The sequence below is a fragment of the Salvia hispanica genome, chromosome 1 (genome assembly GCF_029641045.1).
Source record: "Salvia hispanica isolate PSC_SH4W2 chromosome 1, Shi_PSC_v1, whole genome shotgun sequence".
Taxonomy (NCBI): Eukaryota; Viridiplantae; Streptophyta; class Magnoliopsida; order Lamiales; family Lamiaceae; genus Salvia; species Salvia hispanica.
Window position 1 is genome coordinate 14,686,786 of NC_142692.1, and position 20,345 is coordinate 14,707,130.

At 34.5% G+C, this 20,345-nt stretch overlaps 1 protein-coding gene and 1 long non-coding RNA gene across 2 annotated transcripts; both read left to right on the forward strand.

Moving 5' to 3' along the window:
• Nucleotides 1–9,341: 9,341 nt before the first annotated feature.
• On the forward strand, nt 9,342–12,523 carry LOC125185604 (uncharacterized). Its single transcript, XR_007170194.2, has 2 exons — nt 9,342–9,715; nt 12,044–12,523. It is a non-coding gene; the product is annotated as an uncharacterized LOC125185604 (long non-coding RNA).
• A 4,493-nt stretch (nt 12,524–17,016) lies between these two features.
• LOC125218466 (proline transporter 2-like) lies at nt 17,017–19,900 on the forward strand. Its single transcript, XM_048120136.2, has 7 exons — nt 17,017–17,415; nt 17,828–18,052; nt 18,147–18,241; nt 18,451–18,640; nt 18,789–18,913; nt 19,063–19,278; nt 19,353–19,900. Exons 1-7 carry the CDS (start codon nt 17,232–17,234, stop codon nt 19,728–19,730), a joined length of 1,413 nt encoding a protein of 470 aa, XP_047976093.1. The 5' UTR covers nt 17,017–17,231; the 3' UTR covers nt 19,731–19,900.
• Nucleotides 19,901–20,345: the final 445 nt, after the last annotated feature.

Below are 20,345 nucleotides of genomic sequence, written 5' to 3' on the forward strand. Positions count from 1 at the left end.
CTTATGTTACACATGTAATACAGATTGAATACAAGATTCAAAATCCTAGCTATTACAAGGTCTTGAAAACTATAGAAATTATGCACTTTTTATTAGCACTAAATAAACCTGCAAGTATACAATGTATATATAGTATAGCTAAAGGTCAATACCGGGATATCGAACACGAGGAAGGCAAACACAAAGTGTCTATCCTCTACTAGAACTCAATTACTATTTGGAAGAACAGAAGGTTTTGAAAACTTTTTGAAAACAGAAAATAATTAAAAACAATTAACAACTAAATGCGAATAAAACACGGAGACAATCGATAGAGATAAGGGAATCCTAGGGATATGCGTTCACAGTTATGGTTATACAAATTCCAAACTACAAATACCCTAGCATAGTTATTACTTTGATAGGACGAGTCGCCTAGCTTATGCTCATGCGATGCAAACATTGATTACAAAATTAGGGTTGTCAATCCTAACACGTAACTCCATAAAGCTCCTAAGACCCTTGAAAAGTCCCCACTCTCAATTAACAGTGCCGTTTTAAGGGAAGCTAACTGAAGCATCTACTTAGTGAATCTAACTCGCTAGAACTCTCTCACAGTTATGAAGCAAGCTATATTAAATCATGCAAGATTGTGTCACTCAATGATGCAGCATCAGAATTACTTAGAGAATAAATAAAGTAAAAACAAAACGGATATTAAATAGAAAATTGGAATTGTATAACCAAAGTCGTTACTAACACATCCCTAGAATCCTATGAGTTTAGTTACACATAATGAAATAAGCTAAACACATAGATTGAAGGGAAAACAATTTGAACATAAAACTAATGCAAATAAAACCCGTAGGTTGAATCCTTGTCGTACTTAAACTCCTTCTCCAACTCCTTGCACAATTGAAGTACTCTAGCTTTTGATTTATGTGAATTATTTTGCAAGTAGAAGCTCTCTCTTGTTTTGATGAAGCTTGAGGTCCTATTTTTAGGGAAAGACAATCCTTGTTGTAGAAGGAAAAGATCTTCAAAATATGGTAAATCTTGGAGAAAATCTAGGGCATCTCGGATTCGCTGTCATTCTCCGGCGGGCCGCCGCACCTTGGCCGGCGTTTGCCGCGTTGGAGTCCAGAGACTCTGTTCCTGCGGCGGCGGACCGCCGCACAACTTCCGGCGGTCGCCGTACAACTTCGCGCCGGTCGCCGTCTGACTCCAGATTTCCAGACTTTGCGTTTTGGTTCCCTTTTTTGGCTCAATTATACACATTTCTCACAAAACACGCCAAAATACCAAAATAGACAAAATATACAAATAATGGACGTGTAGAGTGACTTTGACATAAAAAACGGACCAAATAATGGCCTTAAAACAGTGCAAAATCCGAGCGTATCAAGAAACTAGCTTCCTTGTAAGCTCCTTAATTTGCATACTTAATACACAAGTTAGTAATAACAAGAAGGATCCTCTCGGATCTAAACAATATTACTAATAAAAAACAAAGAACACAAAATAGATTGAAAAACTTTGGCTCAGAACCCGCCAAAAACCACACAGATCTATTCAACCAGAAAGTCAATCCCCTTACACCAGATCAAGTCCCACCGAACACACCTCGAAGATGAACACTCAATCTCCACCAAACCCTAGTTTTCTCCAGAACACAAGCAATCGATGGGATTTCTTTCACAACACTCACAGAAGGTTAATCTCTCAAAGAAACCGAGAAGAACCATACCAAACAACCGGAGAACTCATCAAAGAAGAAGGGTAAAGGAAGAGCAACATAGCGAGAGAGAGAGAGAGAATAGAAAATGAACAGTGAGAAAGCCCAAGCGGTTCCCTCTCACTTAACAAGGGAACCCTACATCCAACGGTGCAGGAGCAGGATCCAGGTGAGGAGGACACATGGCAACATCTGGTGCAAGGAGGTAAGTAATTGAGCTCAGCCCAAATAATTTCATCTGGGCTTAAATAAAATTACAGCCCAAATAAAAAGTCCACACAAATATCCAACAGTCTTAAATGACCCGAAACTATCTTTATGTTATTGAGTGTAATTCTTTTCATTTTTCTTTAATATAAGTGGGTTTTCGAGTTTTGCATATGTCTGTGTCTATTGGAATGTTGGGCCACCCTTTAGTTTAATAATAGAAATTAATTACATCAAAATGGCAGACTGGCAGATGGCTACTTCTATTGGGCACCTTTGAATGAATATTAATAGCAACCCTAGATATTATATCCCGATTTATTATTGCAATAAAACGGATTATTAATTTTCATGAGAATTATATATAACCATAAAAACTAGAGCTGGGAAATTGGTTTGGTTCGACGGACCTATCAATTAACTGTCGCTCCAAGTTTCCGAAAACGAAGAACCGGAACTAAAATGGATTCGGTTTGGTTCGGTTCGATTCCTAACCGATATACACGGTTCGGTTCCGGTTACAGAAGAGAAACCAAAATGAAAAAAAATAAATAAATTAAAAGTGTAGTAGATAAAAAGTATTGGACAATGTTTTTGGTTAGCTACCACGCTTGGGTTGAGATTTTACCTAGGCAAGAAATAAAGGTGGTACTCTACTGACTAGTGGGTGTGAAAATAACAGCCATGTGGTGGTGTTCGTGGAAATAGGGGACAAGGTGTCTCAGAGGCATATGAAAAGTAGACAATTACTAAAAGAGGAAATTTAGACTACAAGGCATATCTGGTGGCTGGGTGGCTCTCTGACAGGTCTGGACAGTACAACTGAAAAGTAGGGAACAAAAGCAAAAGTAACTTAAAAGTAAAGTGGTCCAAACTAAAGTTGATTTTGACGTTTTCTTCTTCACCAAGCATTAACAAAAATCAGATGAACACAAACACCATAACTAAGCTCAGATTCATAACCTCAAACTCAAGATCCATTGATTAAAATGCTCAAACTTAAAATAAACGGTGAAACTGCAATTTTACTTCTACTGACTAACATGCAAGGCGGTGATTATAATGCAAAACGAAGACTCAAGTACGAAGATTAGACTAAAGCATAACTACAACTTCAGATCGACAACTCCAGATAAGAAAACACTCAGAAATTAAAAGCAACAACTAGATCTAACTTTCCTAGGCAGAATGAAGCAAACTCGAACCAAAGCGACATACGAAGAAACTTCATAATTTAAACGTTGGAACTTCACAAAGTACTTCAAAAGGCAACAACGATGAGTGTTTGCAACAAAACCAACGACGAAAACAGGTAAAGATTAAACTAGAAAGCAAAATAGCGATTGCTTTGCCACTCCGGGCGATGATACTGCTATACTACTACGGCAACTGGCTGGAACGGTGGATCGATGACTTCTCCGGCAGACTCTTGAACTTCAAGTGACCATAGTTGTGGCGATGAACGAGAGGTTGGACAATGCTGAAGGACTGATCTTCTAGAGAGAATTCTGCTAAGTGTGTTTTTGAACCGGGAACTTAGAGCTCCTAACCGAACTCTAAGGAACCAACTCTAAAGGTCAACTCCTTCTCTCTCTCCAAGTGGCTTCTTTTATAGGGAGGCTTGCCCTTGCTTTTAGGGTAGACTTCCTTCACGTTTTGACTTTTCTGCCCTTGTTAATGATCATCCCAGCTATCCTTCTTCTCCATCTCGAGCCTTTTCTCTGGCATGCATCCTGGTCAGTATTGCACCCTTCTAGCGCCCTTTTCACTTGTGTCACCTGAATCGTCTCCTACTGACTTGGATCCTTTAATCCTGCACACTTGAGCAACTGTTTTGCAGATAATACATGCATTTCACGACATACTGACCAGTAACCAAGGCTTAGAATACGACCTATCAGTGTTCTACTGCCCTATGATGAAATTGGTGTTCTTTGGCTGATTTTATTTGTGGCATTTTTTACTGGTTGGCTTATTTGTTCCTGCTAATGTGTTGTGGTGCTTGTGTTGTGATTTAGCCACCCCCATTTTGGGTTAGGAGGCTTAATGCACTGCCCTATGATGAATTTTTTGTTCTTTGTCAGATTAAATGGAATTTCTTGCTGAATTTGTCCTGTCATATGTTGATATTATTATCTGAGGGCTACTCTGATGTTGTATTGTTGATATTGATGTTGGTTTGGAGGCTTGTGTTGATATTATTGTGTTTGATGCTTGTCCTATGTTTATTAGCCACCCCTATTCAGGTTGGGAGGCTTGTGTTGCTGCCAAATGATGAAAGTTTTCTGAGGGCCTTCATGGTGATGTGTTGTGAAATCTGGCCATGGTTGATGTTGTTGGCTGTTTGATGTGGTGTTGGAAATTGTTTGTGGTGCTTATCATGTGTATTAGCCACCCTTTTTCAGGTTTGGAGGCTTGTGGCTCTGCCATACTGATGTTAAATGTATCTGTTGCCTCCATTACAGTGCTTGAGTAAGAACTGCAACACATTGTTCTTAATGTTGCTGCTCAAGTATAGAGTTGTCCTCTGCCCATTCTGTATCCCTATGATGAAATTTTTCTGAGGGATTTATAACTGCAGCTGTTTGGGATGTTTTTTTTTTGAGATTTTGAGTTTTGGAGTTGATAGAAGGTCTCTTGAATGTATAAAGTTGATGTATTTATAGCACTTTGAAACTTTCATTTTTTTAGTTCGAATTCTCCTCCAAAAATTATGTTAAGGGAGAGTAGAAATTTCCATTTCCCTCCATGTATTTTGAACTAATCTTGTTGAATTAGCAGTTTTTACATTTTGAGCAATCTTTTTCTTTTCAGTTTTTTATTTATGTGATTGAACATTTTAAAAATAGGAATATTAAAAATGTCATTGTAATTAATGACATTAAAATACGTTTAAGCAACATAAAAAAAAGAGGTTGGCAGCTTTGTTGTTTTACAATTAAGATGAAAGAAAAAATTGAACACAATTGACGTGGGTCCCAAATTCCACTATCACACCCCATTTATTACACACTCCAACTCGTATTAAAACTCGTGCCCATTAGAAATGGGACTGCTATTGTTGGACGGAGGGAGTAACTTGTACTTATACATTTCAATTTTCAACATTTGTATTTGTAATATCGACATATTGTTCAAATTTGTATCAATCAAATTCCAATTGTCCAATGTCCACTTCTACTCCATTTGACAATCGTCATTCTCGTTTTATTTATTCAATAGTACAAGACTACAAGGTGTAATTTGTAATTAGTACTATAAATGAATAAATTTTTTTAAAAAAATTGAAATAGTGAACCGGCAGTCCAAAACCGGAACCGGCCCTGGAACCGCCCGAAACCGGCTGGCAACCACCGGTCTTAAACCGTGCGTTGAACCGGGTTGTCCGGTTCAAGAACCGGAACCGCCAGAAGCTATGGCGGGCCGGTTCAGGTTCGGAACCGGCGGTTCTTAAACCGTGGTGACCTCTAAATCTCGTCCTCTAACATGGACTGGGACCGAATCGACTCTGACTAGATCGGTTATTTGGTTAAACGATAACCGACTTTTTTGGGACCATTTTCGGTTAACCGAATTACCGAGAACTGTATACCTAGCCATAGTAAAAACTGGTCAAGTATGAAGAAATATAGGACTCCCTTCTTCTGCTATTAAAACTTCAGGTTCATCATTTTAGTCCATCCACGATTAAAAGTCTCGGTCCATTTTTACTATAAATGGTAGGTAATCTCACATTCCACTCACATTTTATTAGAGCATCTCACATCTCCAAGAGGAGAGGTAAAGTTATATAACTACCATATTTAATTTTTTTTCATAAAAAATCATTCTCCAAGGGAAGAGGTATTTGAGAAAGTATTATACCTTTTCCCATTTTGAAGAGGTATCTTTACCTCTCCATCAGTGGAGAGGTAAAATTTTATAACTACCATATTTGCCTTCTTTTCATGAAAAATCATTCTCCAAGGGTGAAGGTATTTAAAAAGGTATCACACTTTATGTTTTTTTAATGCATTTTGTACTATTATTTTATGTTTAAAAAATCATTTACCTTTCTATATACCTTTTTCTTTTGGAGTATGTTTCTTTTAGGAAGGGTATATTTTACTTTTTGAGAAGGTATATGGATGATATACCTCTTTTATTTACCATTCCTGGTTGGAGATGCTCTTACTCCCTCCATCTCATTGAAATCGACTCAATTTCCTTTTTCGTCGGTCTCATAGAAATAGGTCATATCCATTTAGAGCATCTCCAAGGGAAGAGGTAAAGTTGGATAACTGCCATATTTGCATGAAAAAACATTCTCCAAAAGGAGAGGTAAAATCTTATAACTATCATATTTGCCTTCTTTTCATGAAAAATCATTCTCCAAGGGAGAAGGTATTTGAGAAGGTATCACACTTTATATTTTTTAATGCATTTTATAGTATTATTTTATTTTAAAAAAATCATCTACCTTTCTACATATCTTTTCCCTTTAGAATGTCTAACTTTTTGAAAGGGTATATATCACTTTTTGAGAAGGTAAATAGATAATATACCCCTTTTCATTACCTTTCTTTGTTGGAGATGCTCTTACGATAACGTTTTGTTATTTTCTGTTACTTTATCATTTATGTACCCACCATTCATTATGTTACTTTTCTCTTTTACTCTCTTACTTTACTAACTTCGCATTAAAACTCATGTCATCCCTTAATGACCTACTATGTGACAGAGGATATATAAAATTAATATTTTATTTGTCCCAGCCCCGTGGGACCTAGCGTAGTCTCTTTTTTTTTTAATATAAATGAAAACAAAATATTTTTTTTATGTTAATATATGAAATTTTAAATTTAAGTCTTCAATCCGATCTAGTCTATTCAGATTTTTCGCCTAAAGTTAAACTGAACAATTATTAAAAGGATGTGTTTGAATTTGAACAATCGAACCTATTAAATTTTACGAAAGTGTTTAGAAATTTTTAGGAAAAACTAAATAATTCCGTAAATAAATAACAAGAGAATGGGTACAACAAAATAAAGAAAATGAAAAAGCGTAACGAAACGGTGAAACAAACCAACAAATCAAGCATTCCTATATTTCGCCAAATGTTATCTAACTTTTTATCAAATTTTAATTTATTTATCAATCAAAATTTGAATGAAAAAATGTGAAGTTTTGAATTTCTCAATTGTTCCGTAATAATCTTTTTTGGCAAATAAGATGCTGAATCAATAGAATACACTTGTAATTTTTGACGATGTCAATGAATAGTGCCATAAACTTTATTAATGTAATGGCATATACGACGACTAAACACAATCATTTTGAAATCAAGAAACTAACAAACAAAAATTATTTAAAAAAAGCACATTTGATCAAATTAGAAAATTGAGAGTTATTAAAACTCTGTAATTTAACATTCAAATTTTGAAAAATGTGAGATGAAGAATTTGTTTAAATATTTGTGATTTTGTGGAAAATTAACTCTAAATAATTAATAATTCTCTGAATTGGTATTAGTGCTAAGAGAATTACAAAATACTAATCCTATCTGTGTATGGATTAAACATTAGCACTACTCTATAAAAAAGTAAATCCTACGAGAAAGAAAAATATTTTTAAAAATAAATCGACCAAAAGAATCTCTTAATAAATTATGTTGGACTTTTTTCCCCTTGAGTTGAAATTATGTTGGACTTTAAAAAAATAGAATATATTTTTAGTACATAAACGGAAGCAAATAACGCCGGCCAAATCATCACATGGAAACAAGATATAGCCACATAATTTTATGAATCTTTGACCACAAAAAGGGGGATTAATATAAACCCTAGGTCATATCTTTCGAGATCTCTCAATTGTATCCAATTGAGTTCAATCTATGATAATAACATCATTAACAAAACTACAAATTTAATCGTATATAATTTAATTGACACCTACAGCCCATACCCATTGAAAAAGACTATATCTCCGTTTTATAAAAAATGAAAAAAGAAAAGTTTGGTGTGGCTTTCAATTTTGGGAGAGGAACATAAACGTGGATGGGACCATTACCATCATTAAAGAAAATTAGTTTGTGTAAGAACAATCATTTACATTCATAATTTATGATAATAATATTTCCACCCAACTTGTTTAATTTGGGGATTTCTAACAAGGAAATGCTGACCCATGTTAATTAATTGTGGAGTAGTATATTTTTTCTTTTGTTTGAACAGGATATTTTATGGGTAACCATGATTTCACATATCAAAATTGTAAGTTTGTGAAAAACAGCTTCCTATAACTATATTAGTATAATAATTAAATAATACTCCCTCCGTCCCGGCTAAGATGACACATTGCTTAGCCAGCACGGGAATTTAGGAGTTATTGGTTAAAGTGTTTAATTGGAGAGAGAGAAGGTGAGTGTAGGTATTAAAATAGAAAGATGAAGATAGATGGATATTTTAATAGGAGTGAGAAAAAGTGGTTGAGTGTATTAATTGGAGAGAGAAAGTTACCAAAAAAGGAAATGTGTCATCTTAATTGGGACAAACTAAAAAGGAAAACGTGTCATCTTAAGCGAGACGGAGGGAGTACTATATATACGATACATCAGTACCTTCAATCATGAATAACTTTAAATTTAGTCGTCACCATCTCAATTCTCAACAGTCGACAGATCAAAGTAACACAATTTGATGCCATTCAATTCGAGTATATTATGTTAGTAAAAACTAAACATTCGCAGCATAATATTCTTTATTGGGAAAAATTGTTTATCCATATATGTACCAACATTTTATTAATTTGATGTAATATTTGTATAGACATGGTGCGAATCTAAAGCATGGGCTATAATCCAAAGAATTATTCACAATTTTTATCAAATAAAACTATAAAGAGATTAAAGTGTAATATTTATTCTCAACTATTTTACACATGTAAGATTTTATAATATTTTCTTCGATCTCAATTTCTTGTGTTTTAATTAAACTAATCTTTTTTTATGATGGATCACACCTAGTTTGACTAGTTTTATCATTTTTATTATTCCTCCGTCCCACTCAAGATGACCACATTCTTGAGTGGCATGGCATTTTAGGAAGTGTTGTTAGATGGAATAAAGTAGAAAGGAAAAAGGTTGTTGAATATTTTAATGAGGAGAGATGAGAGATGAGGTTATTTCCAAAATCGGAAAGTGACTCAAACAAAAAATGAACTGTGGTCATCTTGAATGGGACGGAGGGAGTATGTTACAACATTTCTAACTTGCATAACATATTTTATTAAATTAATAATCATTTCTTTTATTGTAAATAAACATGGTAAATCTACGATGCTGTTTTTGTCTCTGATTTCCACATAAAATTTGTTATAAAAGTGAGAATAAAGAATAGTGTAAAATAAATACAGTTTTGAACAGGAAAGATTAGTCGTTCCTAATTTCGTTGGAGCAGTGTCTTTTATATTGACGTAGTCTTGAGCCACTTTCTTCTGTCTTTTCCCACACACACAAATACACACACTTTGGAGATGAGATGTAACCTCCCTCCACCACCACCGCCGCCGCCGCCGCCGCCCGCCGCGGCATTTACAGCCACTAAAGGAGGCGTCCAAAGGGATCGCATTGATCCCAACTCTATTTCTCTATTCCTTTTCTTCACTACCATTTTCTTTATATATTTAATTGGAATTCATACATTTTGGATCATGCTATCTCTTTGGATTCATCCTTTGGTAGCTCCTAACGGTCAAGATCATGCATCATAACGACGTCGCTTGATTTATGTAAACAAGCCCACCAATATATGCCAAGTAAGTATATTATCTCCCTCTGTGAAAAACAGTTGATTTAATTTAAATTTTAAAAATGAATGAAATTGTTAACCAGGAGAAGTATAAGTGTGGAAGATCCAACAATTTTGTGAGAGAAATCACTCTCTTACAAACTGTTGGTTCTAATTTGTGTAAGCACTATTTGTTTGTGTTATTCGTTAGAGATAAGAACATTTTCTTTCTTCTTGTTAATAACTCAGTTAATTAAAATTAAATTAAAGTCAGATTTCTGAGGAAGACATTAAGGTTTCTTGGCTTTGTTCCTTTATCAATCTCTTTAGTATATATCAAAAATATTCTTAACTATATTGGATTTAGTAGTGCATAGAATGATTGCACATATAGTTGGCATGCTTCTCCAATTTCTGCAAAACTAAATATTATAAAACACTACAATAAAGAAAAGTGAAGGGATATATAATTATTACTATCTGGTTTTAACCTGGCTCTCTATATAGAGATGAAAAGAAAACAATGAATGAAAATGATTATGTATATACACAGCTGTCTGGAAGTAAATGAAAATGAAGATATTTAATTTTTCTTTAAAATCAGGTTGAAGCTAATTATAGTGTGCCTGCAGAAAAATTAAATTGCTCTTATATGTTCAATTCTTTTCCCCTTAGGGCGTGTTTGATAAATTAGTAATACCAAGATAGAGAATTATATATAGACATTTCTAATTGTTTGATATCATTGTTAAACTTAACTCAAAACCCAGTATAAGACAAGGGCCCTACCCAACCTTACCATAATTATAACTTTAACCATGTTTATGTAACCCACCAATTTGTCAAGTTAAGCCATGTTATATAATATACTATACAAATTTAGATAATTTCTTTTCAATCAAACAACAACGAAAAAATATCATATCTTTGCATATCTTGACATGAAGCCCGTATTTCTTATCTTATTTTACATATCTTCTCATATCCCATCTTTTTTATCAAACGAGTCCTTAAAATGTTTTAGATTGAACCATTTGTATAGCGAGATTATTTATGTTAGTTAAGTAAGTATTAATACGTAAAATCTTCAAAATCTAAATTAAATAAAATATATGAGTTACATTGGTATAGTTCTTGAATTACCTTATGATAAAGTACTGAAATGGTCACAGATTTGGCATATAAAATAGTTGAAACCACATGGTATAGAGGACTTTATTTAGAATCCAAGGCAAAGTAGAAAATAAAAATAATATTAATGATCTCTACTTTGAGTGTCCCAAAGGTAAGGGAATCATGTTACACATGGTGAGAACTTAAGGAAAAAAAGAAGTCCTTTTAACACTACCCTTTGTGTTGAAATAAAGCTCTCTTTTATTGTATAATACTAACATCTATCAACCTTCTCATCACATGACCCCAACTTCCCAACAAACGACTATTCAATATTTGAATTTTATACACCAATTAATAATTAATTAGAGGCAAGGATTTCCATTTAGTGTTGTAAAATAGTCAAGACTTATGTCATAGGTACAATGTTGATCTTAGTGTCAATTAATTAGGATGTTAATATCTCAACCTCTTTTATGGACAAAGGTAAGAAAAAGAATTATATTGATGATTGTCGAGATAAAGGATGATGGTTTTGTCAGTTGAAATGAAAGAATTTTGGACAAGAGACTACTCGTGAAACAATGGTTTCAAAATTGGAAAAAATGTAGGCCAAATGTCTGCCTCTTGCACTACACTTTATATTTGTAAAGGACATATTAAAACACTATGTGCAGCAAAATTATATGGCCTTATTCATTTTAGCAACAATTCAAACTCGTGTCGACCCCAGCTGCAACTCCCAACTTTATGTCTTTATCCAAATTTCTAATTTTCCATAATCTCCATAAAAATATGGCCATGGTTTATTTACACACACCAGTCACCAACTCTTGATAATTACATGTTTGAATGTATGTATGTTAAAGAGGATATATATCCAGAGTAGTGATATAGAGCAACCACTATTAGTTAAATGAATAACTAGAGAAAGCGAATTTAGTTCACTACCAGAGCGATTTAGTTCAGCATAAAGGTGTTTTAGTTCACAACACGAATTTGAAAACACGAAGTGAACTAAAATGTCATTATAATGAATTAAATTTTTCACGGAGTAAATCTTTCACTATAAAATTATAGTGAACTAAATCAGTCTTATAGGTGTTTTAGTTATGCATTTAAGAATAATTATACTTGATATATATCCAGCGTATAATAATAACTACGATGTGAATCAAATTTGCCTTACTTTTTACTACATATTTTGAGACAATATGGAAAGCTCATGGAAGCGTCAATTTAGCCTTCCTTGTAGGTCGTGGCTCGAGACATAAGAGAAAAAATGACGCGGACCATTAGGCTTGCTGAAACTGCACTATCCAAGCATAAGATACCCAGCGGACCACTAGATTCGCACCATGCGGAAACAGCGGACTGCCCAAAAAGCCACCTCAATACATGAAACACCATGCGGACCGTTGGATTTGCGTTATGCGAACCTAGTGGACCGCTGAAAAAGTCGTTGGAGTCCATAAGAGCCCAACGGACCGTTGGTCGTCTAGCGTAAATTTTTCGAAAAAGGCATGAATCAGTTTAAAGCCTAAACATCATCCTCCCAAGTATAAATAAAAGCTAAACTCAAATTTAAAAGAAAGCATAGGGCTTGAATGGTACCTATGGAGTTTGAAGAAATATCGAAACTTCCATCTTCCTAAGAACTTGTCCATGATGGTATTTCTAATATTTATTTCGTCTTTAACCACCATGAGTGGCTCGTTCTCCAGATTGCTTCTACTTTGTAATATCATTGTGCTTATTGAACTTGACTATCTAGCAATTGGCCTTACTTATGAATTATGATGTCTCTTTAATAAGGAGCAGACATAGTTAAGAAATCCTATGGCTAAAACTGATTAAAATTAGTCCAAGGTGAATTTTTGTGTTGAATGTAGTGGAAGTTAATCTAAAGCCTACTATGTGTACGTAGGGTTAATAGATAAGTGAGTAGAACAAATAGATAAGTGAGTAGAACAAAGGACACATGATTAGCTTATTATAGGTGTATGATATCCCCTACAAGCCATCAGTTGCGGGGAGCGTAAAACCAACACAATCCTTAGAGTATAGGAAAACTTTTATAGAAAAAAAGATACATGAAATTTGAAGCTCAAACCAAATTATGAGTGGTTTTCCTCTCTAATTAGTTAACTCAATTTGGTCCGTTGGCTTAAGTCAATCGCTCAAATCAATTTCTTATTAGTTTTTGCAGTACTAGTTTCTTTGCTGAATTCGATAACTTATAATTATTGTATACTAGTTTTTTCTTGTGATAATTCCAATATTTAACTTGTTCCATATCTCTTTTGGATTTGATAACCTAGATTTTGATCTTTCATGATTCTGTTTTCTATTCAATATGCCTCTTTGTTCCGTAGTCAGTGATACACTCGGATTTTGCATTGTTTTTAGGCATATATTTGGTTCGTTTTGAGTGTCTAACTTGCGAATTCATGTCCGTTTATTGCATATTTTATACATTTTGGTATTTTGACGTGTTTTGAGATAAATGTGGAAAATAGAGCTGAAAAAAAAAGACAAACAAAGGTCAAATTCTAGAAACCGAAGAAACAGCTCCACCCATCGGTCCGCCGACCCAAAGTCAGCGACCGCCGAGTCAGCCAGCGGCCTTCGAAGAGTCCAGCGGCCCACCTTGGAAATTGAGCCTGAAGTTGAACATGCCCAATGAACCGCTGAGACATGGTCAGCGATTCTATGACATTAGTGCCGAGAATCAAGAAGACTCTCAGCGGTACGTTGTGATCAATTCAGCGGTCCGTTGCATACCAGTTTGACCTACTTTCTCTCCAAGACTCACTATGTTGGGCCAGAAATCATACCATATGGAGGAAAACGTCCTTGAGCCTATAAATACCCACCATACTTTATCAAAAGGATTTTTTTTGCTACTCTCTACACTTGACTTGATCTTTTGACAATTCTTGTTCCATCAACCATCATAATTCTACCATCGTTCATACTTGAAGTTTGGAGCTTGGATTGAAGAGAAGATTTGTGTTATTTGTCTATGGATAACCAAATCTGTTGAATTCTAGGGATGTGATTGGATATCATAAATGTGTGTTTTATTAAACTGTTGCAGTGAAAGCACATATCTGGAAGTCCCTTGTCCCATCTATTTTTCTTAACTCAAGTTAATTGCGATTTGTTTACTCTACTTTCATTTAACACCCCAATCTTACGTGTCGATAGAAGCTTATTACTATTTGGTAACCAATCTGTAAACTTATTCCTTGTGTTCAATATTCATGTGCTTACCTTTAGCAGACTTGCAAGTAGTTGTAATGCTAAAATCTAGCGCATCACTCAACGTCGAGCCCGAAATATATTACCTTTATTCTCTCTTGCAAATTTTTTCGGCATCATCAAACCCTTACTTTGTGAATGCCTCTACAACACTTACCACTGTCACTCTGCCAGTCAACCTTTTGGGTAGGGACGATAGAAAAATTAAGGCACAAATTTGATCAGTAAATTTGATATTAATCAAGTTCAACTGGATGGTGATCATGTTGCACTCGTTTAGATATTGTTGCACCAGTTTTTCTTAAAACATTCTAAAATTAAACAATCGGCTAGTAGATGTACCTTGTTTCGTAGTGGGTGATATCTAATGCATCTCTTCCAAGGTCTTCATCATCTCATTCGCCAACGTTGTTGCGGTCTTGTGATAAGCCACATCCTTGAACAACGACAGCCAAATCGTGCTCATCATTTTTTCTGTCAAGCAACTCCCTCTACTCATGTTCCATATTTTTGGGGTTAGATTTTAGGGACTAATACATTTAACCGTACAGAACATTCTCGATCTGCATCTTCCAAAACCCAAAATTAGATTTGTCGAACTTCTTCACTCCAATCTTCCATCGATCCACACATGATTTCTATTTTTCTAATCCTAGGCTATTAATATCAATTGTTGGGAAATAAGCACAACTGATACAAAAATAAAATAGATAAACACAAAAATTGTTTACTCAGTTCTATACGATGTGTATCTATGTCTAGGGGCAATGAAAAGCCATGGATTTCACTTTATAATATTTGGATGCAATTGATAATGAGAGAGAAGCTCTATATTTATATAAATGTGAGAGATGATTTTTTTTTTCAAAAATGAAATATGACATCTTCTGTGGGATAAACTGAAAATGAAAGTATGACATTTATTATGCGACGAAGGGATTATGTCGTTTTTATGCGCACGAAGTATCATTTTTACCCGTAAAACTACCATTTCTCTCATTCAAATCATGGATTAAACACATAAGAAACGCTATATCATTTTGTAAACGTTATACATATCATTTTTATGTACTGAAAGTGTCATTTCTATCATTCAAAGTATCATTTCTCATTCAAATCAGGAAGATCATATTAGCTTTTAACCGACATTGATCATTTTCAATCAGTTTCTGATACTCGATATCATCATTTTATTTTGCAAAAATAACATTTTTAAGTTTTAACCATAAAAATATCATTTCTGTTTTAACCATATCATTTTTCATCTCTTATAGTCATATTATTTTTTTCAGCCTTTGATATAATACCATTCAATTAGGATTTCGTTGGAAACGTCATAAAATTATCTTTAATTTGATATATTTTTTTATAAATTAATAATTTAAATTAAAAAAATTTACTATAAGAAATTTAAAATTTTGAATTATTTAGGAGAGAGACATTGATCTTTATATAGAATGGAGAGGAATAACCCGCAAGGGGATTTGTTATATTCAATTGTCAAAATTGCGCCTTCTCATTTAAAAATTAAGAAAAAATATAAAGGATCAGACGTGTGATCCAGATTTAGTTATTATATTCAATTGTCAAAATTGCGCCTTCTCATTTAAAAATTAAGAAAAAATATAAAGGATCAGACGTGTGATCCAGATTTAGTTATTGAGTTGTAATTTGAAATATTGATTATCACGTAATCACATCCCTATATTATATATTCCATTGTATAAAAGATATGTGCAACATATTAAATAAAAATATAACAAAATACACATAATTTAAATTTCAAGTCACTAATTACTGCTCAATCGTTCATTGATCATCCGTTTGGAAAAATCTTTAAATACTCCCTCTGTCCCTTAAAAATAGATCACATTTGTCATTTTAGATTGTCCCTCTAAAATACACTAAATAGAAAGTTTCTCTAATGAGGTGGGTCTCACTCTCATTCTTTACCAATAATACTCTAATAATTTTTTCTTTCTAACTTTTTTACTTTATCAATTGTATATTTAAATTCGTGTCATTTCAAATGTTACTATTTTTTAGGGATGGAGGTAGTGTATTAGACTATTAGTAATATACCGGTTGGAGCTCCAATCGCATGTTTCATTCTTTTTAGGAGGATTTCTCAATTTAAACGCACATAGTGCGGGAACTACTGAGGCGCCACCCATTTTCTCCTGCCACAAATACTTCGCAATCATACTTTTTTCAACACAAACAGCTAAACTAATCCCATGACTGGGCCAATATCTTTAATAAATTCAGCAAACAATTCACTTATACGATACGTTATATTATCATGCTATATAAATATATATATATATATATATATATATATATATATATATATATATATATATATATATATATATTCGCAAGTTGTTGGTTAAATTAGTCAATTGGAATAGTAGTCTTATAGGAGTATATTATTCAACGAGCTTACCGGGTATATGCACAAATCAACTACAATCCTAATTTACTCTATCGTCGGGGCCTTCATTTTATTTTTAAAAATAACTAATAAAATGTGTACTTCATTTATCTATGTTTTATGGATTTTTTTATTTTTTTTTGTGTACTAAGCTTTTCAATGGAGGTTTAATAAATAAAAAATATTTGTGGTGTACTTTAAATTGATTAATCAGATGTGAAGACGTATTGCATTACCTTGAATTGTAGTAGTATAATTTACAATTATCAGAGCAAGAAAATTGAATCGAATTATATAAAATTTTAGAAAGAAAAACAGAGAATGAGTATCGGAGAAGTAAGGTAAGCCGAGGCAGCGTCAATTTTAGAGGTATACACGCAATTTACTACTTTTACTGGTTAATTACAACTCAGATAAATACGGATCTATTTTAAGCACCCAACACTACGTATATTAAAGTAGCAAGCAGCAGTAAAAATACACAAAACCATTTGTAGGTTATCTTAATCATGTTATAATTGTTGTAATCTATTTTCCTTTTTTTCTTTTTCAGTTTCAAAAAAAATCTAGAAATAAATACTCAAAAAGTAGTTATGAAATCAGCAAGTTGCGTGGATGAGATGACGAGCTCCATAAGTATATAAATTTGTAGCTGCATATCGAAACACAAGAGGGCCTCGATTCTTCCCTCTGTAAGCATTCCACTGTGTGATTTTGTCTTGGTTGTGTTAGTATGGTGTTTGATGTTGGTGGATTGCGCCTCAATTCAGACCTAGCCGACGGTGATTTAAGATCGGCGCTTTTGCGAATCGGAGAAATGGTTGTTGCTACTGAATCGAACGACGCCTCTGGCAAGTATTCTTCTAAGGATTCTGTGATTGTTGAGATTTCTGACACCGCTCATCAAATTAGCCAAGGTTCTTTTTTCACTTTAGTTTATTATTGTTTTCCCCCCTTTTTTGAGATTTGCCTCTTGTTTTCAGTTCCTTGCAGTGTAATATTATCTTCCGGTTCATGAATTTGCTCTGTGCAATTAGTGTTAATTCGCATTCCTAGCTTTGGGAATCTGTTTCTTATTTAGTTTTCTTTGAATTGAATAGTTGAATTCCTTGTGTGCAACTTTGATTTTTGGAATTTTGTTTCCTGAGATTGTTTACTTTATGCATCTTAGGGCAGTTTAATTTGGGGATGCCTAATTAGATCATCATCTAATGGAGTGATCCTTTGATATGTTTGAGGCTGAATATGATTTTTTGTTGCTCTAGTAGTAATGTGAAAGCTCAGTGACCTCTATTAACTACCGGTTTACCGTTCATGTTGCGCGTGTAGATTCATGGTTCCAGGTGGGGTTTGTGCTTACGACGGGGATAAATAGTGCGTATGTGTTGGGATACTCTGGCACTATTATGGTTCCACTGGGTTGGGTTGGTGGTGTGGTCGGACTAATTTTAGCAACAGCGATATCTTTGTATGCAAATATGTTGGTAGCCAAGCTTCATGAATACGGAGGAAAGAGGCATATCAGATACAGAGACCTTGCAGGATTTATCTATGGTAAGAGCAAATAATGATCAAGTTAGAGATGCAATGTGATATCCATTCTAGCTGAAGGCATTTTTTTACTGAGATAGAGGTTTCTGTGGTGTAGGTGACCAAGCCTATAGTATTACATGGGCGCTGCAGTATGTTAATCTCTTCATGATCAATGTCGGATACATCATTTTAGCTGGCAGTGCCCTTAAGGTAACTTTATTTGCTATATTGTTTCGTTTCTATTAGAAGACCAATAGAATTGATGAAGGAATAGCTGTCTATGTAGCTCTTTGTGAACTTGTGTCGAGGACCTGAGGTTTGAACTCTTGTATATACAAACTACATATCACATCAGCTTAGGTTACTGCTAAATACCAAGATTTCGGCTGATCCCTTGACTCCACTGATGTTATATGCAGGCTCTTTATGCGCTCCTCCAAGAAGATTCTGGCATGAAGCTTCCACACTGCATTGCAATTTCTGGCTTCGCATGTATCCTTTTTGCAATTGCCGTACCCCATTTATCAGCACTACAAGCATGGCTGGTATTTTCGACAATTTTAAGTCTGGTGTACATTCTAACAGCTTGTGTTCTGGCTCTAAAAGATGGTATAGCCATCTCTTTTCCTCGGCTGCTTCATCTTGTCCGTGTCCTTTTTATATAGTAAAGCTGGGTTCCAAGAAAGAACTGTTTCTTTGTGGATATTGTCATTTTGGAATATCGAATTCAGATGCTGAGTAAGTAATTTTTTTACAGGCATTGAAGCTCCTCCTCGAGACTACAGCATTCATGGAACAACTACAAACAAAATTTTCACCATAATCGGTGCATCAGCTAACCTCGTTTTTGCTTTCAATACTGGAATGCTTCCAGAAATACAGGTCCAACAGAAACCTTAAATTCTTGAGACGAGCTTTGTTCATCATGCTGTCTTCTTTTTTTTCAACAATTAGTGTGGTGGCGCAGTTGGTCTCATAGCTTTTAAGTCAAATCTTTGCTTGCTGATCAGATCAACTCACCTTCTTGACAGGCAACCGTGAGGCAGCCTGTTGTTGACAACATGTTGAAAGCTCTGTATTTCCAGTTCACAGCTGGAGTTATTCCGATGTATGCTGTCACTTTCATTGGTTACTGGGCGTATGGATCAGAGGCATCGGCCTACTTGCTGCACAATGTTCACGGCCCAGTCTGGTTGAAGGCCGCAGCAAATATCTCAGCTTTCCTGCACACTATCATTGCTTTGCACGTAATCCCTAATCCTCACATCCTCATGTATCCGCTGAGGTTCGTTTACTTTTGCCTGATTCATATTCCATACAGATCTTTGCAAGTCCAATGTACGAATATTTGGATACAAAGTATGAGCTGAAAGGAAGCGCCCTAGCAGCACGCAACCTGTCTTTCAGAATTGTGGTAAGAGGCGGCTACTTGGGAATAACGACCTTCGTCTCAGCACTGCTGCCATTCTTGGGCAATTTCATGAGCCTCACGGGGGCGCTGAGCACGTTCCCCCTCACGTTCATTCTGGCAAACCACATGTATCTGGTGGCCCGGAAACACAAGCTGACGTCGATGCAGAAGAATTGGCATTGGCTCAATGTTGTCTTCTTTGGATGCATGTCTCTTGTAGCCGCGATTGCTGCGATGAGGCTCATTATTGTTGATTCAAATAATTACCATTTCTTTGCTGATCTATAGGTGTTTTTATTTGTTCAAGGGTATTTTTTAGCCCCCTCCATTTTTTTCATTGCAATTCAAATGTCCATTTCATTTTTTTGCATGTAGTCAATTCATTGTAAATGCGGAGTACTATATTAATGGAGAAGCCATATATATATCATATAGAAAAACAGTGTCATTTGATTTAATTCTTGTCTTCGTCTTAATAACAATAATCGTATATTTGGATTTCGGAAGAGGCAATATAACTGTCAAGATTTTATCTTTAGTTATTAGTTTTAACTAGTATCTCACTAACTAATATCTCAACCGTATGATGCACTACCCATTATATTTCTTTCAAGTATGTTTCTTAGAACATACTGTATATAATATGTCACATTTTATTTCTTATCAAGTAACTTGAACTTCATTGTTAATTTAGTTGCATACTGAGGTTGGGCATCTCACTCTTTTAACACTTGGCAACGCTACCCCTATCTAAAATTCTTAATTTAAAATAGATAAGACTATAAGTAGATTTAATTACTAGTATAAGTACTAATACTATTTAATTACACTTGGGCCCTACTTGGTATGATATGGAATAATTTAATTATACTTGGGCCCTACTTGATATGATATGGAATGACA

Excerpts from the sequence above, each read along its gene's own strand:
- LOC125218466 (XM_048120136.2), top strand. The coding sequence starts at position 17,232 with ATGGTGTTTGATGTTGGTGGATTGCGCCTCAATTCAGACCTAGCCGAC. Across the intron at positions 17,416-17,827 it reads CGCTCATCAAATTAGCCAAG|ATTCATGGTTCCAGGTGGGG; the intron begins GTTCTTTTTTCA and ends TTGCGCGTGTAG. Across the intron at positions 18,053-18,146 it reads CCTTGCAGGATTTATCTATG|GTGACCAAGCCTATAGTATT; the intron begins GTAAGAGCAAAT and ends TCTGTGGTGTAG.